The 22834-nt window shown below is 50.2% G+C and overlaps 1 protein-coding gene across 1 annotated transcript; it reads right to left on the reverse strand.

Moving 5' to 3' along the window:
• Positions 1–1581: 1581 nt before the first annotated feature.
• On the reverse strand, positions 1582–5460 carry SIX3 (SIX homeobox 3). Its single transcript, XM_027681980.1, has 2 exons — positions 4386–5460; positions 1582–2054 (listed from the first exon to the last, which is right to left on the reverse strand). Exons 1-2 carry the CDS (start codon positions 5141–5143, stop codon positions 1862–1864), a joined length of 951 nt encoding a protein of 316 aa, XP_027537781.1. The 5' UTR covers positions 5144–5460; the 3' UTR covers positions 1582–1861.
• Positions 5461–22834: the final 17374 nt, after the last annotated feature.

Below are 22834 nucleotides of genomic sequence, written 5' to 3' on the forward strand. Positions count from 1 at the left end.
GGAAAAGAAAGAAAGATGCTGAAATACTGTTAGTCATGCAAATAAAGGCTTCTTTCAGCACACTACAATATACTCCGGATTCGAGGGGAGGAGCTGCAGCCTGCTTAGGGCGAGGAGTTTTTGTTTTTGTTTTCATTTAAAGCTACAAAACAAATCCCGAAATGTTTTAACCGCTCTCTGGAGGCACTCGGCCCTGCAGACAGGCGGTCGAGGGAAGCCTTTCAGTTCACAGTGCACAAAAAAATGACCGAGGTGGGGGGAAACGATGGAGTCCGCGGCAGCAGAGGGGACATGGAGGGAAACAACCGTGCCCCGCGCAGCCGTCGCTGTCACAGCACGGTGTCCCCGTTGCCGCCCGCAGCCTCCTCACAGGGTCCCTTCGTCCCTGCAAAATCCCTCCAAGGTGTCCCGCCGAGCCGGGAAAGGCGGGGACCGGCGGGGCGTAGGGGTCGCGCAGTGCTGCGTGCCCCGTGGGATCGCGGCGGGGCAGAACGCGGAGCGAGGAGCCCACGGGGAAGGCATGATTTCCCGTGGCGGACAGAAACACCAACATCGCTGGATAGATAAGAAAATGGAATACTGTATTTGATTTAGAAAGTTTGTACATATAGATAAACACGCAGTTAAGGAAACAATAGTTTAAGCGTCCTACGTGGAGTTTAAGAAGAGACCCCCCAAAGCTGCTATGAAATACTCAAAATAGCTTTTGCATAAGATAACTACAGTTGCACCCTAAGCTTTTTTTTTTCTTTTTCTTATTTTTTTTCTATCGCTGAGGTCCCTTTTGAAAACCTAGCCCGTCAGATTTTGACAGCTAAGTTTGTGCAAGGAACACCGAGTCAAGGAAAATAAAAAGGAGAGAGAGAGAAAGAGTGGGAGGGAGATAGACAGAGAAAAAGGAGGAAGAAAGAAGAGAGCAAATATCATATACAAGCATTTCTACACATATATTACAAACTGGGAAAATGACCGCATCATTAAGATATACATAATTCATATAAAATTTTGAAATAAAAATAAAAATCTGTTACAGTCATAACTATTCTTTTTCCACATTTATAACCAGTACCCACACAGGCAGTGACAGAAGTGTAGAAAAAAAGGTGCTTACGAATAAAATGATTGTCTGCTGAACAAAAAAACAGAAAATTGCATCTTGGCTGGACCATCACTTGGACTAAAAAAAAAAAAAGAAAAAAAAGAAAAAAAAAGAAACAAGAGAGAAAGGGAGAGGAAGAGAGAAAGAGAGAGAAATAGGACCAACAAAAAGGCGATAAACGTTTGTTATTTCCCTCTTCAAGGAGTTCCTTTTAATTTTTTTTTTATTTTTTAGTTTTGTACAAATTCGATCGGAGTTTGCATTTGTTTGTCTGGTTTCTGTTTGTGTTCCTTTACTATAGAGAATATTTTTTCCCAGATACAAATTTAATCATCATCATCATGCAAGTGGGTGAAATGCGTCCATGGAAAAGCGCAAAGGAGAAATCGTGCTTGTCCTAAAAAGAATACAATTGTCACTTTTGCTTTGTTTTTTTCTTTCTTTTTATATATATAATAATTATTATTTCCCTCCCCCCCACCCCTCCCGCTGCAGCACCAGCGTTTGTGACTGTTGAAGTTTTAGCTCCATCTCTTGGTGGTGGTGTTGGCTGACGGTGGTGGTGGATTCTCTGATCCCTGTCTGTTTGTTTGCTATTATGTTTGGGTCGGGCTTGGCCTTTTCTTTCCTCCCGGCTGTGTGTGTGCGTGCATGCGTGTATGTGTCCTGATTCTAGGTTGCCTCGGTTTGTTTTGCTCGGGACGGGGAGAGGGTGCTTGGCTGTTTGGATTTGGATTTTTTTTGTTTGTTTGTTTTCCGATATCATACATCACATTCCGAGTCGCTGGAGGTTACCGAGAGGATGGAGGTGCCCGTCTCGGCTCTTTCTGTCAAACTGGAGACGCTGGTGGTCGGACTGGCCGCCGTGGACGGAGACTCGGCCGAGCTGTGTGTCGGGCAGCCGGGCTCTGCCAGCGACCGCATGCCGCTCTGTCCTATCGCCTGGTGCTGGAGCCTGCATCGCGCCGGGAGACAAAACAACAGCACAGCCCCGCTCAGACATCAGCAGCCGCCGAGGGGACGGCGCCCGCCCGACCCGGCGCCCGCCCGCCCGGGGATGGGCCCGGCCCGAAGCGGAAGGAAGCGGACCCCTCGGCTGCAGTGCTGCAGACCCTGGCCCGGCCCGGCCGCTTTCCCTCAGCGCCCCGCGGAGCCCGGAGCGGCGGCGAGATGCAGGGCCAAGCCGCTCGCCCGGGCCGCGCTACCCTCGCTGCCGGGTCAGGTCGCCTCGGGGGGCACAGCACCCAGCGCAGGCACAGCTAGAGGGGCCACGGCCGGAAAGAGGATGGGGAACGGCGGGAGAAGCAGTTCCTGTCCCCAGGTTTGGAAAACACGAGCATCGCCTTCTCCTTCCCCGGACTGCCAATCATTCCTCCCCGTAGCACGGCAGGCCTAGGAGAAACCGTGTGTGGGTGAGCTCCTTAGCACTTGGCCACCGCGAAAAGCTGCAAGGAGCGTTCTGTAGCGGGCAAGAATCGTACCGGATCCCCGTTTTGTGCTCTGGACAATATCTGCCTAAATATTCCCCAGTGCACAAACTCTCTGGGGGCTGAGGCAGGGCTGGAGGGAGGTCCTGTCCCAGGGACGCGGCGCTATGGATAAAATAAAAGAAGGAGACTGTGGAAAACAGTGCTTCTCTCCGCTCAAAATTTTAGTCCTTTTTTCATTTGAAAGCCAAAGTCACCTTTAAAGTGCTGGTCCTTTCACCGTCAACGCTTAAGGAAATATTGCCTTTGAACATTTCTTTAAGAGGCAATACATAATTTTTAGGTTCCCTAGCGTGCTGTGAATATTCCTCTGGGCCCGCTTATTCCGCTTGAAACCCGAAAAAAGCCTGATTCAGGGACAAGAGCTAAAAGTCTTGGGCTGAGCAGCCGGCCTCAAACAGCTAGCGCCTAGCATTGAAAATGTGAATTAAAATACACCCTTCGCTCAAATGCTTCCCACCGTGGAATTTTCTATTTAACTGCCTGCAAAGAGCAGAAAAAAAATATAGCCGGTTTATTCTACATTTCTCATTATTTTAAGTTGTCTAATTTCAGAGTCTTTGATTTTTTTCCTCCCATTTACTATTCCTGATGCATTCATTTGCTGTCAAAAGCGTTGAGTCAACAAAAGCATCCATAGGCAACTTCTGTTTATTTACAGTCCTAAGCTGATCTGTTTTCCATTTAATGGAAATTAAATAGCGAGGCACATTTAGGTTGCATTTTTCCTACAGACTTGTGAATCAATAGCACCAGTGCTATAATTAGGAGGAATTTAAGAGACAGCATTTACAAGAACAAGAAGTTTTGTTTACACGCTTACAGTGGTAGCCAAACTTAAATTAAAATAAAACCAATGAGTCAACCTGGATTAAGGGTTCATTTTCATTTGCAAAATAAGTTTTACGGAGAGTGAAAAGAAAGAAAGAAAAAGGAGGAAGGAAAGAAAGAAAGAATGGTGCCTCGGTTTTATCATGGCAAAGCAGGGAAAAAAAAAAGACACAGAGAGACACGCAAATAAATGCAAGCGTAAATGCACAGGAAACACACGACCAGGAGACCAGGTCGCCATGTGGTGTAAACACAGGAATGGAAATGGTGGGGAAAAGAGATTCTCGGTCTCTTAAATGTTTTTTCCCTTTTTCTCCAAGAGCCAAAGAGTTCTGAGGTATCCGTGTGCTGGTCCCGCTGCGCATGCAGAGCAGGACGAACAATTGGAGCGGAGCCGCTGGCTCTGCCGAAACCCACTCTGAACCGCGCCGCCTGCCTCGGCCCTTCGCCGGAGGAACCGCGCCAGAGCTCGGCCAGGAGCAGATCCCGGCAAGCCGAAAGCCAAACCAGAGCCCACCGACCCGGTGCCATGGGGTTTCCCGTCCCCCGCGACAGCTGCCGCGGCGGGGATGGAGGCCGGGAAAGCCGGGCGCTGCCCCCGCCGCAGCCGATGCGCCCCGGGCACATCCACACACACACACGCGCGGACGGAGCTACCCACGCCTGCCCTGTCCGCACCCCGGGAGCCTGTGGGGAGCTGGAGCACTGCTCGAGGCACGTCAGGCAACTTTGAGCCTCGCCTGTCCCCGTCGCATCCCTGCAGCTGCCGAGAGGAGACCTACTCGCCCGGCGGGGGGACCGATTTCTCCCGGTGGCGGTGATGGAAAAGAGGAGGAGGGGGAAAGGAGAGGCAGAGGCGCGCTGCCGCCCAGGCGGCTGCCGAGCCCCGGAGTGAGGCCGTCCGCCCGCGGGGTCCCGCCGCCCACCTCGCCTCCCGCCCCGAAGCGTGGCACCGCAGCCCCACTGACCTGTTTTTAGCCGCTGCTGCTCTGTCTCTTTGCCTTCGGTTTTTGAACCAGTTGCCTACTTGCGTGGGGGTGAGCCCCGTGGCCTGAGCCAGTTCCCTTTTCTTGCTGGGGTTGGGGTAAGGGTCCTGCAGGTACCACTCCCTCAGGAGGCTGCGAGTCCTCTCCTTGAAGCAGTGCGTCTTCTGCTCACCATCCCAAATGGTCCTGGGCAGCGGAAACTTCTTCCTCACCCTGTATTTATCAACCGGCCCCAGCGGGCGACCCCTTAGCTTCTCGGCCTCCTGGTAGTGTGCTTCGAGCCACATGGCCTGCAACTTGCCGTGGGACTCCTTGGTGAATTTGTGGTTCTCCAGGATGTGGTAGAGGTCTCGGAAGTTGCCCGTGTGGAAGGCCACCACCGCCCGGGCGCGGAGGATGGACTCGTGCTTGTTGATGGCCTCGCATGCCCCCGGCGCCACCGGCAGCGACCAGAGGAACCTCCCCAGCCTCTCTATGTCTCCAGTCTCCTCCAGCGTCTCGCAGACACTGGCCACTTGCTCCGGGGAGAAGTTGAGTGTGGGCAGCTGAAACATTGACAACTCTTCGTGGGGTGCCCGGGAGCTGCCGCCTCCACCGCCGCCGGCACCGGGGCTGCAGCCCGAGCCGCTGCCGCTGCCGCCGCCGCTGGCGAGAAGGAGGGAGCGGTGGTGCGGATCGGCGGCGAAGTTTGGCAAGAAGAAATGGGTGGGATAAAGCTCTAGCGGGGACCTGAACACCATGGGATGACCGGGGAGAGGGGGAGATAAATCAAGGAGAAAAGAAAGAAAGGGAGGAAGAAGGGAGGAAAGGGCACACGCACCGCGCACGCATCCACACCCGCACACGCACACACAGCCACATAGAGGCACGGGGGCACACACACTCACACGCACACGCGGGCACACGCACACGCGCGCACACACACCCCCCCACACGCACACGCACTCACACACACCCGGCCCCGCGCCGCCGCCGAGTCAGGATTCAGTGATTCAACAGCGATCGCCCTAATGACAACAGCCTCATAATATCTCCCCTAAATCCACAGTGAGTGCAGCGCTGAAACATTTTGTTTCGCTTTTCTATTGGTCTTCTGAGTGTCGTTGTGGCGTTGCCATGGCAGCCGCTGCCAATCACTGTCAGCCCTGCCAATCATTACGGAGTACGTAAGGAAGGTTTTTACCACTTCGCCCAAATGCACGGGGGGGGGAGGGAAGCGGGGCGGTTGGTGGAAAAGCCTGGTTTGTTGTTTGGATTTTTTTTCCTCCTTAATCTTTGCAACTCCTAATCTCAGCACTTCCCCTTCTCCCTGTCTCTTCCCCCTCCCTCTCCACACCCCTCCTAAATAAGGGATCAAATAATGCGAAAAGCAGTGTGCACATATTTGTTGAATGGGATGAGCAATTAGAGGGTGGAATATTATTGTGATCTTAACGAGCCTCGTTAAAGCTAAAGGAGATATGGGGGAAAAGTAAATGGGCCAGGCTGGGATACACGTTCGGATAAAGGGCTCCTAACTGAGACAATTTACACATGATTTGCACGTAGTTTCACTTCATTCTGCCTATCTGAGCACTAATAGTGCCGGGAAAGAAAAGAAAGATGAGATCATTAGACCCATCCTCACGCCGGTGACCCTCCCAGAAGCAGGCACATACAGTACAGACTGGGTTTAGCTCTGGTTCACCGAAGAGTCTCTCCTCCCCTCTTCCTCTCCCTGCCCCTCTCCGCGAAAGGAAGGATCCGCTGGCCGCGGAGTTCCGCGGCTGCTCCGCCGGGAGCCGCCCAGGGCACCCAGCCCGGGCCCGCTCCGGCCCCTCGGCTCCGCGCCCGACCCTGGCGGCACCCCGCTCTCTGCCTCCCTGTCCCACTCCTTGCTTCCCCGCCCTCCCACTCCTTCTCGTCTTCGCTTTCGTTCTCATTTCTCTTCCCTCTCTCCACTTTGTTTTATTTCCATTCTGCCTTTCCTCCTCCCACTCGCCTCACCTCCTCTCGCCCCTTCCTTTCTCCGGAGCCCGGCGACCTTGTGAGGCTGCTCCTCACCCTCAAACCCGTCGAGGCTTGACACGGGACCTCTCCTTTTCCCCGCAGTTTCTGCCCCGAACTTGCAGGGCTCTTGTGCGGGTATGAGGAAAGGGAGGAGAGCAAAAGCGGGTTTGAGCCCAGATTTTTTTTTTTTTTAATTGAGAGTAGGAAAATCTCCGTGGTGGTGGTTTGAGTCCATCCCTCAGTAAGACATAGCCGGATCGCTAGACCTTCCTACCATGCAGCTATATTTATTATTAGGTATGTTGCTTTTAAGAAGATTTAATCAGCATCTTGAGCTGGTAACTCTTTTGTTTGGTTTCTGTAGCTATGGAAGTGTGATTTACAGAGATTTGTACGGGTCATGGACATCTTTCCAGACTTACTGTGTATATTTAGACAGGACTTTGCTTGGTGTTAAAAAGTGTATATTTTGAATAGGTTCACACACAGTAGCAAACAATACCGACATTGTAATGGCATGTACAACGAGTATTGAAACGCAGCATCCAGACTTCAACTAATCTGCCCTCAATAAAGCTGAAATAATTATCCTAAGCCGCCTTTCTAGAAGAAAAATCATTGAGGAATTCAAAACTTTTTTAAAGATCTTTTCTGCATTCCGATGGAGATCGAGGGGTGAGGCTTGGAGCCCAAACTACTTTCAGACATCAATGGAGGGAAGGAGGGGGGGAAGTGAGATATTACAATTAAAATGTGAAAACATAGCGTGACTTGCCCTATCCGAAGGATAATAATAATACTGCTATGGGTGGTAGAAGTTCTTTAGCTGCGCTCCAAACTGGTTGTGATCCTTTCACAGCGCACTCCTCGTGAAATAATTCCAAGTGGCAGATGAATAGGTCCAGTTGGAAGAGCTGCTGGACTGGAAGAAGCTCGCTGTATTACACATTCATCTGATTTCCACTAAACTGTCATCGGTGTGCTACATGGCTTCATAGTCCTAATGGAAATAACTCGCCCTCTTAATTTTTAGTGATCTGGTTAAGCACTTCTGTTAACAGACTTGGGAAAAACTTCTTTTTACCCTCCCACCTTCCCTGGCTCATATTTCCAGTTGTACAGCTAAGAAGGGAAAGAGACTTCTCAGCCCCTCTACAAATCGACTTGGAGGTATTAATTGGACAACAATATGTTTAGCCAAAGATTTTAATACACACACACACACAATCTTTTTCTTTGTAATCCTTTCCTTTTATGTAAAGGATTACAGAGGGGAGAGTGGGGGGAATTCCTGCGGGAGTTTCTTAATATTTGATTCCATTTTTCTTCAAGCTGCAAATTAAACCCCCTTAAAATGTATTTCCAGAAAAGCATCCAAAACGCCTCTGTTTTTTTCTTTTTTTAATCTCACGGACTATCATACACTGGTCATTCGCCTATAGGTTGCGACCCCTCTATGAGGATTCCTGATGAATCTCTCAAAGCTTCTACATGTTTTTTCTTTCTTTCTTTTTCTTTCTTTCTTTCTCTCTCTTTCTTTCTTTCTTTTCTTTCTTTCTTCCTCTCTCTTTCTTTCTTTCCTTCTTTCCTTCTCTCCCTCTTTCTCTCTTCCTCCCCCCCTTTTCTCCTTTTTTTTTTCTTTTCTTCCCTCGGTCATATGAAACATGTAACAATTGCATTTCAGGTGAAAATATTTCTTCCAAAATATCCTTTTGTAGGGTATTTCAATGCTTCTACGCCACGTACCGGTACGTTTAAAACCAAACAAACCCACAACCTTGCCTATTAGCTAATATCAAGGTCTTCCTGAACCCCACTCTCCTCTCTGCGCCGCGAAGGTCCAGCGCATGAGCTCTGCTAGCCAGAAGCTCTTGCAAGGACGGAGGCAGCATCCTAAAATGTTTCCGCCAGCTCCCGCGGCTCGAAGACGGGGGTCATCGAGGCGCGGTCGTCGTCAGCCAGACCTCGGGGAGCGGATCCTGCGCTTGCCCAGCCCGACCGGGGATTCAGCGCTCCCCTAAGCCTGTTAGGGACACACTCTCATGTCCTGAAATGTGCAAGCAGATAATTGTTGGCGCTCCAGCTTTGTGTGAGGAGGCCAGGGTGTAAATGGCTTTTAATGACTGCAGCTGCTGGCTGCAAACTGTCAATGGGATCGGCTAATGCCGAGCCGGGACCCGCCGGGCGGGCGCAGCCGCCGATCCCCGCGGGCGCGGAGCGGAGTGGAGCGGCGCGCGCAGCGGGGCGTCCCGCCGGGCGCGGAGCCGGGAGCGGGCGGCGGCGGCAGCGGGAGCGGCAGCGGGAAAACGGCGGCGGAGGCGGCGGACGGGGCAGGGCAGAGCAGAGCGGAGGCTGCCCTCTCGGCTGGGGAAATCCTTTCCGGATCCTGTAAGTTTGTTACGGGCAGGCGGAGGTCCCGCGGGGCATCGCCCAGGGGGTGCGCGGCCTCGGTCCCCCCCTCCCCCGGCCATTCCCCACCCCCGCGCTGGGACCCGGGGGTCCCTCTGTGCTGACGATAGCCGCCTTCTCCAGGCCGGGGAACCTGCCGTCCGTTTCCAGTCAATCTTACTTGGTCCCACATGATTCATTGTTTCAGCTGCTAGAATGACATGTGGCTCTGCAGGGCAGAGGAGCAGCTCCCCCCCTCTTCCCCCAACCTCCCCCTGAACAAACCCGGGCAAACCAGTGGTCTCTTATGGAGGGAGCCCTACGAAGTTGTGAGCGTCTGTGTGTGTCGGGCTGCCAACCTGGAGGACTTTTCTGGGGAGAGGAAGGGAAGCAGAGAGAGAGGCTCTTTTATTTCACTGCTTGTTTTGATGGTCGCTCCCAAGAGGCTGCGATTTTCTGCTGCCTAGTTAGTGCCCCTTAATCCTGACTCGGGAGTGGCTCAATCGACGCTTGCAAGCACTGATTATTTTTTTTATCGGGGGAGGCAGGGGTTCAGACGGTCGAGGTACCGGCGAGAAGAAAATACAGCACTGCGGCCGCAGCGAGGGGGAAGGCGAGGGGGGGGGGAGAAAGGGAGAGCCTGGGGCAGGTAAAAGAGAACCCATCGTGTTGGTCTTGTTAGGCTTTTTGATATTGTTATTATTATTATAACGATTTAATTCAATTTTTGTCAGTCTTCAGGGGCAAGCGCTGACAAATTTGCACTGATGCCATCTTTACGAACATATCTATCTTCCCCCTTCCTTCCCTCTTTCTTTCTTCTTCTCTCTCTTTAGTCACGATTTTCCGGGATAAATGAATGCGCATTTGATGGGTGTGTAAGATGTGGCCCATCCGGCTGCCGTAACAGAGCCCTGTGGATGTGGTGCATGCTGTACCGGTCGTGATAAGAAACAAGTGGGCAAGTGATATTTTTTAGCGGTTTGGATTGGCTTAAAAAGACGAGGAGGTATTTCATTAGTGGTCCAAAATAGCGCTCCAGCTTCCAAGTTAAACTTTTGGGGACCCCTCTTCTACTTAATTTTGCATAAGCACGGAGGCTGGAGGAGGAAAACGTGAGATACTTATTATTATTATTACTATTACAATAATTATTATTTTTTAAAAAAGGGAGAAAAGGAATGCATCTCGCCTCTGCGGCGAGATGCTCGCTCAGGAAGCAGCGAACTTTCCGGAGGAGGTGAGGGAGCCACAGCAGCCTCCCGGCTGAGCTGGGCTGCTTCCCCCCATCCCTCCGGATTTGCCGGCAGCTCCCACCAGTCGAAAGTTACCTGCTCCTCAGCAGCAGCAGCCGTACAGTCGCTTGCTCTTGAATTAAACACAACTCTTAATGATGTAGCATTATCAACAAGGGACACTTGATTGACTGATCTAGGTATGATATATGTGCTGGGCGTCTAAATTAAATATTAAGTGAAATACTTAGCTCTAATTAGAAATCGTAACCTAGCAATGAAAACTTGAAGAAACAATTTGCGGGGGGAGGAGGGGACAGCCTTTAAACGCGGCAGCGAGGAAAGTAACAGTGATGTGTACGGAGTCTGACATATTAGCAACAAGCAGCAACTTTGAAATGATTGACGTATCATTAAAGCCATCAGGCTGATTTTAATAATTCTTCTTCAAGAAAAAAAAAGGATAGAAAAGGAGAAAAAAAGCCTGGAACCTCTCAGACAAGTTATTTATTAGGCAGCGCATTAAACCCGAGAGAAACAATATTAAAACGGGGGGAGAACGAGGGAAGGCGGGTGGAAGTCTGTCGACGAATTTAACAAATAAACGTCCATAAAGCAGCGACCGTCCAGCTCGGTGCTTCTCCGTGAGATGGAGATGTCAGAGCTAGATGCTTTCTCCCCCGAGTGTGCCTTCTCAAGGTAAACATGCACACAGTTGCTTCAACTTTCTACTTTAGTACAAAGTTCCTGGTGCGACAGAAAATTTGAATATTTTATCAGTCTCTTGTAGTGACCCTCATTAGGTGGGCATCCTGCTAAGGCCTTGGCGTTACAAGAAAGCTGCCCAATCAGAGCATTTGCACGCCTTGTTAGCGATGGTTAATGAAGCTTCCCCATGCACTCAAAGAAAGGCCCCCTCGATGTAGATTTACCTTATGTCAACTCGTTACTTCTAATGAATCGCATCAAAATTCTTCCCTGAATGGGGCCGAGACGCCCGGACCGGGATCCCCCTCCCCGCCCGGTGGAGCCCACCCCTGCCACCGCTGGCACTTTAGCGGAGAGTCCGAGGCCAAGGTGACCAGGCGCAGTTTGGCGGTGGGGAGGGGGAGAAGAGGCCGAGGGAGGGGACGGAATGGAGCGTGCGGCCGGCAGCGGCGGGGGCACTGCGGTCTGCGGGGGGGCCCATCCTGGCCGCGGCTCCCGGCGAGGGCAGCGGCTGCGGAGGCTTCGCTGCTGGCAGGTAGACGTTTGCTCTTCGCCTCTAATTTCCAGGCTCCCCCCACCCCAACCCCCCACCTCCCCGTCCCTCCGGGCTAGCATTTTAAAATCAATTAGTATTTTCAATTCTTAAGGTGAATTATTCAAACAAATGTTTGGGAGACCCTGAGGGAGAATTTGGCCGTGACAAAAGGTTTGATTAGCTTTATTTCCCCCCAAAAGCAACAAAGGCGCAGGGCTACGAGAACAATCCGCTACATCAGGGCATGTTCAATTAAATGAAAGTCATTAGCTTCGCCGTGAAAGCACTACCTTTAAAATCAGATGGGGCGGGCAGGAAGGGGGGGGGTTTACTCTGATAATTGTGGCAGGAGGATTTAACACTCCCCTTCCCCCTATACACACAAAGCCCTCCAAAAAGAAGAAGAGGGGAGGGCTGGGGGGGAAGAGAGAACGGGGACTCAAACCCAACACTTCACCCTTTGGAAATTTGTGCTCAGTCTAAACAATAGGAAGCCCATAATGCAGATTATAACACTCACTGACTCGAATCCATTATCTGCCCTCCACACTGTCTATATATTGATTTCCATATACTTTCTATTGCTCTCAATGACTGAGCAAAGCTCCAGTTAAGAGCCCGCGACACACAGGAGCGCTGCTTGAACTACATCTCACCAGTACAAGCCGGAGCCGGTTGTAAACACGAAATGCTCCCACTTTAGCGGTGTAGCTGTGAACAAGCACACGACCACCCCACACAACCCCCAAAGAAGCGGGCGGTCAGGCAGACACGGGACGCTGCCCCGGGGGCCCTCTCCCGCCACAGGGAACACGCAGATACCCCCGCGGAGCCCCGTCTAGGTGCGCACTCCGAGTCCGCTAGTGAAGTCCCGGGGTCGGTGCCCGGTGCGCCTCTGTCCCGAGAGCGTCGGAGCCGCCTGCGGGGAAAGGGGGTCTGGGTCCTCGCGCCCCTCGGGGCACAGAGCCGGCACAGCCGGGCTAGCAAAGCCAGGGAGCTCAGCTCCCTGCCCGTGGCCCTCTGCCAGCATCCCCTCTCCCCAAGCCCTGAGCTCTTAACGAGGGATGACGGTCGTTTCTTTAACTCTGACATCCAACAGAGCAGAACTTTTCCCGGGCAGGATCCTCCGGACGGTAAGTTTGATATTTAGATTAAGATCACTTCCTCAGGGGCTCCTGTAGTGTGAGTTCGAGTGTGAGGAAGACGAGGGGAGGGAGCAAGCTCAGCCGAAAGTGGCCATAAAAGAGAGAGAAGAAACCACCAAGAGCACGACCTGGTTTTTTTTGGAAGTGCTCTTAAAGGGAGGTGGGGTGGGAGCGAGAGGCCGCTGGGGCTGAGACCGGGAGCTCAGCCGAGCCTCCCCTGCCTCTTTGCAACCTTCCTCTGCAGGGCATCGTTCCACACGGAGGGGAAGAAGGTATCGAGAGGGTTAAAGTGCCGGGCGAAAAGTAGAAATTTGGAAGCGAATGTGTGTTGGGGGGAGGGTGAGTAAAGCGATAATTCTGCTACTATAAAGACCCCAAATAATCCACTCGGAACGTGTATAGATGAGAGAGATCCCGGACAGCGTCTTAAATGGTCACATCTTCCCCCCCCCCTTTCCTCCCCTTTACTTTAATGAAGATTGTTAATTTGCTTCAGGGCAGTGCGCTGGGTTGATAAGTCCTCCCCAGCTAATATGTTAAAGTTTAAATACCAGCAGGTGCAAATTCACTCTACTTAAGGCTATAAAAATAATAGCCGAAATTCAAGAGCACAAGAAGTCAGCCTTTGTATTGTGATTTATAAAAGGGAAATTGCGCTATACATAGCCAACTATTTACAAAAAAAAAAAGAAAAAGAAAAACCCAACCCCCAAAGCCTTGAAAGTGCTAAATTCTTCTTAATGATGCCGAAGGTGAAGTTGTTTCATATTGGACAAAATGGGAATTATTCTTTGTCATGTAAATCACCCTTCACTTGACCTCAGGTTAGAGGATAATGTTCATTCTTGGTTCACACTAAAACTTATTTAAATTGGAGAGCTGAAGAATCATTTCACCAAATCCGCGTAATAACGTGAAGAGGACTTAGGGATCTTCATTAAAAAAAAAAAACCACACCAAAAAACCAACATCCATGGGTTAGGAACATGTACTTTAAAAAATTGGTATTTGCTGAAAAACTCTAAGATTAGGAGGTTTTTATTTAATAAAGTTATGCTCCTTGGATTTCCTGAGAAATGTGTATATAATTTTGCATAACAAGATTAAAAGAAAGGAAAAGATATGAATCAAAGGAGCTATAGATACACAAAAGACCTCCAAGTAACAATTACTGTAACACATATTTTAAAATAGGAAAAGAAATGAAAAGATATTTTACAATTGGGTAAAACAGAAATGAAGGTTTGATAAAGAAGATGCAGCTTGCGGTGCTGTTTCATTAGATAAATACACTTTTGGTGTGGAGTGACAGGATATGTTATTTTGACACAAAATGAAAGCATTACTGCAGATATAGAGACACAGATATACACGAAGACAGCTGTATACACTCATTTATAAATTAGTGGGTGCACGTGGAAGGAAATCTGAGCGTCTCTACTTTCCTAAGCAACGCTGAAAAACACCTCCCATAGGTGAGCTTCTGTGCTGAGGTAGGTTTAATATTGAAGTGCTAGAGATTATTGGAAATCAAATAAAAATTCGACACGCACTGACCCATTAGAGGATTTAGTGGTGAGGAGGGAGAGATTTTCCAGGGCTTTTGTTACTAATGTTTCAATGCTAGGCGCTAACTTTAAGAAAAGTGTCAGTAGAATAACAAATTGAGGGCATGAAAGGCCACGGAGAGAAAGCAAGCAAGGATGCTCTTGACTTCTTAGTAGTTGCTTAGAAAGGATCTCGAGCTTAATATGGGGTCTCAATCAGCGGAGAGCACAAAGCTGGGGAGAGGGAAGTTGGGCTCAGCACGTGCACTTTGGTCAAGTCGCTCGAGTGAACACCGGAGGGGGAGCCGCGGGCGCGGAGCCTCCCCGGGCTGCACTCCCTGTCCCCTAGTCCTGGCACCGGGCGGTCGCGGACACCGCCCTCCCGCCGCCCGTCCCGGGACTGCCGCCGCGGGGGGCGGGGGGGCACCCGCACAGGAGGGCTGTGCTGAACGGGGACCCCTTTTTCGCCTTTGCCGGAGGGCAGGGAAAAGCCGCCCGCCCGGGACAGGCGCACACCGGTCCCCCAGCACACCGGCGTCCCGGTGGCCGCCGAGATGGGGAACTAGATAGGAGGTAACTTGTCCCTTTACCGGAGCACCAGCAGTAGATTTTGTTAAAAGACTCCGTTATCGAACTCGGTCTGTCCGCGAGAAACAGACGGTTCTAAAGCGCGTCTGTAAAGATTTTTAACAGCTTAACGAATATCAGAGATAAGGGAAATCTGGAAGATGCTCCCGGGACATCAGACCTTAATGTACTCCTTCAGCGGTGGAGTGAGCTCCATTCTGTTCCCTGTGCGCATTATGCTGCAGACAGGATTCGATATATACTCTATTTAATCTTGCTCTGTGACAGAGCTGTTTAAGTGTATACCATGCCTACATTCTTTGTATCAAGACCAAAAGGATGCCTTGTTGAAAGAAAACTATTCAAAATCTTTCATCTGATAGAAACGATCCAGCAACTGTGAGGCAGCTACAGCACAATGGTTCTGTCTGCATAATAGGTATCTCATAAAAATACAGCATGTCATTGCAACAAAAAGTTAAAAGTCTTAAATGTATCCATCTTATATATTGCATGAAGTCAATAATATTCTAACCTCGCCTGCACCCCGCCATTAAATGGTACATGGTACTTTAAAATCGAGGGCATTGTGATTGAAATCCCAGTCTCTAGCAGAGAAAGAGGGGGAGCAAGGTAAGTTAAGCGAGGACCATTACGGATGTAATGACCTCAGGGTAAATATTCATTAGGAAGAGGAGATTCCTCTTCTAATACCCAGTCTATTTTCTTTGGAATGCAATATGACGGAGCCTAATGTGGTAGCAAGACCCAAGATTTAAAAGGAGATTATTGCAAAGTGTGTTGGGAAGAGTTTGGGAGATTTGTTTTTTTCGAGACACTTTTCTCGTGTGGGACGCAAATGCCAAGAATACGTTGGGTGGTTTTTGCTTGTTTGTTTATAATATTTCTAAATTTATTCGGGTAGCTAGAGAAGCTTATTCCTTGCTTAGCCCCCAGTAGGAGAAAACATTTAAGCTGCGCGGTTAGCAGCCCTACCTCTTCCCTTGGTAGGTGCACTTAGACGGCGGAAAGAGCGTCTGCACACCCTCCGGGGACAGAGTTTGCCTCCTGAACTACACTTCTCTTTCTGAAGAACAGTGGCTCCGACCTCCAAACCAACTGAGACTGGTGCTTTAAAGTAGCTGCGAACAGTGCTCCCGTGTCTCAACACGGTCACGTAGGAGACTTGAGCCTTTTAATTTCCTGACATAGGGAAAAACTCTCTCGGAGCCCCGAGTTGTTTTAGGTTGTGGGATTTGAGGTGTTTTGGTTTGTTTTCGTGGGTTTTTTTCCCTAATAAGATAGAAAGGTAGGCTAGCTACGATTCCCTTATAGACACAGAAATATAAAGGGTGGGGAAAAGCCGAGCCGGGGCACATTTGGCTGCAGGAAACCGCCCTGTGCTCCTGGCCGCTCTGTTGTCCCCGGTGGGATGGCGGTCGCGGGCGCCGGCGCTGTGACCAGCCCGGCCCAGCCCAGCCCAGCCCTGGCCCTGCGCGGCAGCCAACGGGCGCGTCGCCTGGTGTGACCTTCAGGGTGCACATTTCAACTGCTAAACACCGAGAAAAGTGCTTCTGTCGCTCGCAGGCGCCATATTACCGCCGGGAGCCGGGGCTGGGGCGGGGAGAGTGAGGTTTCGCAGTTGGTCTAGGTTTACGCAATTGTTAATTCGGACTGGACGATCTCTCGATGGTTCCATTAAAAAAAAAAGTTCTTTGGAATTATTCTTCTCTTCTTCTCCCCCTCCCTTTTTCAGTTTCCCCTGAGGGGATGCGCTTTATAACATTGATTTCTGCTCCGGGACTTTATGGAGCATCCTCCCCCTCCCCCCCGCGCTGGGGAAGGGTGCGGACGGGGGACGATTCCCGGGAGCTCGGGATATCACGGGGTCCCAGCCCAAGGCCCCGACACTCGCCTTGCCAGGGGCCCCAGAAACCCCCGGGCAGCGCCCGAGAGGGGACTGGGAAGACTCCCTAAGCCGCGGTCCCTCCGCGCACCCCTCGTTTGTGCTGGGAAGACGATGAGGAGCAAAATAAGCAAATCCCCGTCTCCCGTCTGCCCCTCGTGCGAAATGATTTCCCGAGCTGTGGGTCTGCACTCTGCTGAGCTCTCCGCTCCCTCAGCTCTCACTGAGATCTGCTGCTTAGTCAATGGCGCTGTTTTGTCTTGTTTTCACGCAATTTTTTGTAATGTGAAAAAAAAACCCACAAACCCCAATCCCACCCAAAACCTGACAACAACTTTTGCAGAGGTGCGGAAGTGAACGAAACAACACCGTGATCGCGGCGGAGACACAAAGAATTCGGACAGAGCCTCTCCTCCCCTGGGCCGCAGAGCCGGTGCCGTCCTAAAAGTTCAAGTCCTATCAGGATTTCGGAACAAAGGCAGCCCAGCCCAGCTCCACTACGCACAATCTCCATTGTAATCCTGTGCTTTTCCTTGTTTTCTTTTTTTCTTTCTTCATTTGCCCTGTTTTGCAGCCTGCGGTTCCTGAAGGTCAGATGGAGAGGTCATAGCTCTGCATCCCCTATAAATAGATTTTGATATTTAGACAGCTATTGCTACTCGATATTAACTTACAGGATAATGGCGAGAGATACCGTATGCACTGAACCTGTTATTCACGAGTGAGCAGCATCTGTCGAATACAATTCTCGTCTTTTTACCCTGTTTGGCTGTAGCACACATCAATAGGGCGAAGGACGTCTTGAGGCTGGGGTTGGGAACGGGAAGCTCTGCGGGGCCACAGTTGCTAGTACAGCGTTGAAACTATAGAAGGACTTCAGACAGCTGAAGTTATGAGCCAGGTAGGCACAGACCGGCTCTGAGCGAGCGCAGGACCAAATCAAGAGCCGCTGACGGAAAGATTCCAGCGGGCTTTTGACACTTCACTTTAAAATATGATGAATGCTGATGAGATGGAAGGGTTCTTCCCTCCGCACATTCACAGCTCGATTTTCCCTATTTCTGAATTTTAAAATCATGGGTTCCAGGAAGACCCGAACCAGAGACTCGGAGCTCACCACTAACCCTTTTGCTGTTTACAGAGCATTCAAGGGAAGGCAAGGTCTTCAGCTGTGGGTAATACTTGGAAGGAGCACTAATGGAAACTGTGAAGTTTCCATTTCACAGAGCACCCCCTATTCTGCCTCTCCCCAAACCCTCCTCTGCCTTCCGCCACCTGCGAGGCAGAAAGGCTTTTACACACTCAGCGGTCCCTGGTCACTTTTCTTGGCCGTGCGATTAAAATGAAATTCACGGCCGGGACTGTCCTTGAGGCTTTAGAGCACACCCATCCGCAGTCGGGTACCCGCCGGGATGCGCCAGGCAGAGACGGCCAGCGCTTTGGTAGCTGGTAGACCCCCGTGTGCGAGCTCCGAAGGGCAGCGACGGTCCCTGCACAGGGGAGGGCGGGGGTGGCATACGTAGGTGTGGGGGCGACCAAGCCCCCGCGGGACGGGCAGAGGAGAGGGACACAGGCTGAAAACACCACTTCTCCCTCGTTTTGCTGGCTCAAGAGTCGGTCCTGTGCCTTGTGCAAAGCAGAATCCCCTTATCACTGTCCAGACCGCAGCTCTAGAAACTAGTTGTAGTCAAAAGCTTATGTAGCAGGACGGGAAAGTACGCAACCGTTTTCATCCACTTACCTGGGCATAGGGGTGGAGGAGGTCTTGAAGGTCGCCGATTGTGTGCGAATTTTTTGGTAAAAAGAGGTAACCTGGGGAAGTGGAGGAAGGAAAGAGGAGCTGAGCGGCTTAATTTAGTCAATAAAGTGTCTGAGAGGGTTGTCGAGATTTGATTCTCCTCTTTGCTCGTTTAACTCGCTCTTTAATGTTCATGTGTAACATCTGGTAGCTGTGCGTGTGCAAGTGCGTTTCGGGGGTGGCTTGAGATTTGTTTTAAGAAAATGGATTGTTGCAAAGAAAGAGACACAAAAGAGACGCTGCGCCTTCCTAAAGCCTTGAGGTTTTACAACCAGCCGGCCGCAGTGAAACAAACTTGCTGTCAGAAGTTTCCCGGCGCTCAGGAAGGACGAACGCGTCTCGCTGCCCAGCCGGGGAACCCGCGGGCTTTGTTCCGCGGGGAGAGAAACCACGGGAGCTACCACCACCCCCCCCCGCTGTCCCCAGCCGGGCTGGCCCCGCCACGCCGGGCGGCCGGCCGGGACACTGGGTGGAGGACTAGCAGATCACTCGGCCGGGCAGGCAAGTGTCCTTTTACGGGGCGGCCCGAGGCGACGATGAGCGCCCTTTGCCTGCGGAGAGAAGCGGGAGCGCCTGTGCCAAGAGCCCAACGGAAGAGACAGACACGACTTTTCTGGGTGTTTGCCTGGCTTGCCAGGGAGGAAAAGTGTCGCCTCTTTCCCCGCTCGGCCTCCTCCGCCCATCGCTTCTCCTCGGGAGCTCCGGAGGGCGCCGGGAGGGGCCCGGCCCTGCACAGCCCCGGGCACACAGGGACGGTCCGTGGGGCCGGCGCAGCCCCCCCGGAGCGGCAGCCCGAGGGCTTCAGGGCGAAGATCGTGTGGTCCCCCCATCTTGGGGCGAGGGCTCTTACGGTAGTTGTTCTCGTAAGTGAAATCCGAGTTTTTGTGAGGTGCAGTCCCCATGCATTTTTAACCATAGTGATTACTAAATTAATAGCAGGCCCTAAGACAGATGTCAAAACGTCTTGAAAATGTTTATCTGTGAATAATTGAGAAGGTGGTAAGACGCATTATCTGATTGTATAATGAAATATGTATGAGGAACAGCTGTTTGCAATAGTCACCTCCCGTTGTTTCATTAGCCTAGAGCCTCCTCTTTAAAGAAGCGCTTCCCTGAAGTTGGCCATTCATCATCGGTCGCTTCCACCGGCGCCGGCGGCCGAGCCGTGCCCGCCGGAGCCACAGCGGGGAAGTGGTAACCCGGTGTTTTCTCTAGGACGGCCCACGGGCTCTCCCCGTGGTATTTCTCACTAGTGGTTTGCTCCGAGGGCGGGAGGGAAGAGACGCGGATGGGGTCCGAAGATGTCTTGCTGAGCAATCTTAACCTGAAGAGGATGCCCTGAGAGGAAAGATCGTAGATGCTCATCTAGGAAGTACAGCAAACAGCCATTTATTATGATTTCATGCCGAGCAGCGACAGCCTCCTCAACTGCTTAGCGTTGACATAAACTTCCAGACGTCGAGCATATGCTGTTGCACAGCATTGTTTATGTGTGGTACCAGATGTTGCTTTGCATCCTATTGTCTGGAGACAATGTTTAGTTCAGGTTAAAATATCTTTACTTAAACTGCTCAGTTGGCCATTGTGTGAGCATTAGTGAAGTGTCATGGAGAGGTAATGGGAAGTCCGGAGAGGTTAGCTCTCCGAGCGTGGCCAGGAGGTCCTTGGTTCATGGTGGGGTTACAGTCACCACTGTCATCTTTTGTTTTCCCTCCTCAGAGAACCCTTGTCCTTCCTCTAAAAGGATGTGCCCCGCTCTCTTTCCCTTCGGAGTTTTCTCCACCGTTTCATGAAACGGCCCGATGTTTGTTTTTCTAGTTCCCCTAAATCGCCCGAAAGAGGAAAGGAAAGCACGTTTCTGCGTCACCACCACCCGAGGCCGGTCCGGTCCAGGCGGAGCGGGCGCGGCCCCACGCCGCTGCCCGGGGATGCTGGCGCCGGGGGGGAAATCGGTCCCGGCCGCTGAGTTCACGCTCCAGCCAGTGCGGAGGCTGCCTCCCCCCAGAATGCCCGGCCGAGCCTCCCCCAGGCCGGGTGGGCGGAGGGGGCCGCTGGCCGCCCCCCGGCAGGACCCGCCGTTCGGTGGCAGCTCCCTCCTGTCGCCCGGGAGGGAAGTGGCCCGCCTGGAGCCTTTTCTTCCCTTTAACCCCGCAGTCTGTGCCGGCTGCGGCAGCTGACCTGTAGCAAGACTTTTGCTCCGGGAGAGAGGGGGAAAAAAAGCTATAGACTTTAATCGGATTTCTCCCCAAACACTTCTGGTATGTTGTTGTTATGCATCTATATGGAGATCATTATTTATAAATGAGCGAGTACGATCAGTCGCAAAGACTTTAAGAGCCCGGATTTGTGTCATTAAGTTGAGGGCGGGGTAGGGTGACTTAGCGGGGCACGGAGGTGCTGGCCGGGAGGGGAGCGGGACCTCACCTGCCGCCCCGCTTTCCATTTAGCCACGCTGTCAGCCCTGGCGAGATTCCCCCTTTGGAAACGCTGGAGGCCCGGTCTCAGCCCCCATGCCCAGGGGGTCTCCGCCGCCCCGCTCGGACGCCGCCGGCCGCGGGCAGCCCTGGGCTGCGGCAGATCGTGTGGCCGCCAGCTCCATGCTCACCCCCTGCAGTCCTGCTTAACACAATAGAGGCATATTTCCCCGTAAACCAGGTGCCCTGCTAAGACTGGAGAAGACGTGAGAACATTTCCAGCAGCAGCAGGTTTTATAGGTCTCTATGACTCCTGCCTCTTCTGCTCCCCGACATTGTGAAGCCACTTCAGGATATGGTTAACATCTCTCTAAAATCTCGAATTAAACAAAAAGCCACATTGTGCATTTCAGCATTGAAAGCAGAGGTTTTGCAACGCAGTGATCATATAATGTAGATGTATTTGTGTTACTTTCAACATTTTTGCCTGTGCATAATCCCTTATGCCTTTTATTATAATCCTACACGTTACAGTTCATCTGCAAAGATACTGCTTCAGAGGGACCTGTTGCACACAGTGATGGTAATTAGTAACCTTGGTAACAGTTTTAAATAAAGATTATAACAATGATGTCAACTGTTTTTATTCACCATATTGTAAATGGGGTCTCAATATTACTGTGCCTGTAAAGGACAGAGTTTAAGAAACAGTTACGTGGTTCCACTTTACTTATTATGATGAGAGTTATCACTTTTTACCTTGGCCTTAAGTAAGCATGATCATGGCTCCAAACAGTATGAAGGTTTTCAAACAGCTGAGGACTCTGTAAACTTTAATTTTCTGAATGAGGTAGATATTATTATGAACTAGAGTTATGAGGATACAAGTACCCTCACAAAGAACATTTTAGTTTTTCAGAGGAAATACCTCAGAATAAGTACTGCTTACAAACCCTAATGAGTAATGCTAACAGTGACTAAGGCTACCATTAGCCTTCTGTACAAGCTCTCCCCTCTATTAAAGCTTACAGTAAATGCTCACAAGCTGAAAGCAAAATTAAATATAATTGCTTTTATTTACCTATTGCTTTTATATAATTAAAATATTTTTAGTTACGTTTATCAAACAGCATCCACTTGGAGTATTACCTGCCATATCTGTTAATCCATTTTTCTGTATTAACTACACCACCATTAACTATTAAAATATGTATATATACACATATACATTACATATATTTCTTTGTCAAGATATGTTTCAGTTCTCATTAACAAAAAATATTCTTGTGGAAGATTCTCTGAAGCATGTTTTTCATGCACACTTATTAATAATCACAGTTGTCAAGAATTAGATATGCACAGATTGCAAATGAAAAGAAAATATTAGATGAAAAAATGAAATATATAGTAGAATTGAGTATAACTATTTTTCCTCCTTGAAATAAAAAATTTACAGAGTGAAAAACTGAGCTATTAAGCTTACTTAAAAGATGGCTTTGTTGGTTTAATTATACTGTAGTTATTTTATAAATATGTTTCAAAGGAAGCTTGCCATATTGAATGTCAATGAAGCCTGTAAAGAAAAGACTTACAAAAGCTAATGCATACCAAATACCAAATTTTAGTCATTAGCATTCTTATTTATTACAAACTAAAGGAACCTATTAACAGACAAGAATTTCTGTTTAGCTAGCATTACAATGTTTAGCCATTAAAATAGAAAAGGACCAAAATTTACAATCTTCTCCCCCCGTCCTTTAGAACTGTGCATTCTTTTTACTCAGAAAGACAAATCTATCAAAACCCCCTGATAACAGAAACTATGATTTTTCATTATTACCGTCTATACCAAAGCAAAACCTGTACCGCTGTATTCAGGCAAAATTTCTACTTTTTCCAAAGGACAAGATCTGTCTGATTAGGCGCTTCAGATATTTTGCACATACCTTAACAGCTGCATTGGAGGGACTTCAGGTTATGGGGAAGCGTAGATTGGCTCTGGGCTCATGCAGGCCTACAGGGCCTGGTCCAACATCAGTAGGCACTTCTGTATCACATTCAGTAGTTTGGATCAAGTGTGGGGTGTGGATAGCAGCTTTCATGCTTAGGATGGAGGAAGGAAGGGCTAAACCATTCACAAGTTAGGCAGGCTGCTAACCAGAAGCTTCTTTTCAGTGCTTGTCGCAAAATCAGCATATT

Source organism: Neopelma chrysocephalum, unplaced genomic scaffold (genome assembly GCF_003984885.1).
Source record: "Neopelma chrysocephalum unplaced genomic scaffold, ASM398488v2 Primary Assembly neopelma1_61b, whole genome shotgun sequence".
NCBI lineage: Eukaryota > Metazoa > Chordata > Aves > Passeriformes > Pipridae > Neopelma > Neopelma chrysocephalum.

Excerpts from the sequence above, each read along its gene's own strand:
- SIX3 (XM_027681980.1), bottom strand. The coding sequence starts at position 5,143 with ATGGTGTTCAGGTCCCCGCTAGAGCTTTATCCCACCCATTTCTTCTTG. Across the intron at positions 2,055-4,385 it reads GCAGCAGCGGCTAAAAACAG|GCTCCAGCACCAGGCGATAG; the intron begins GTCAGTGGGGCT and ends GGCGCGATGCAG.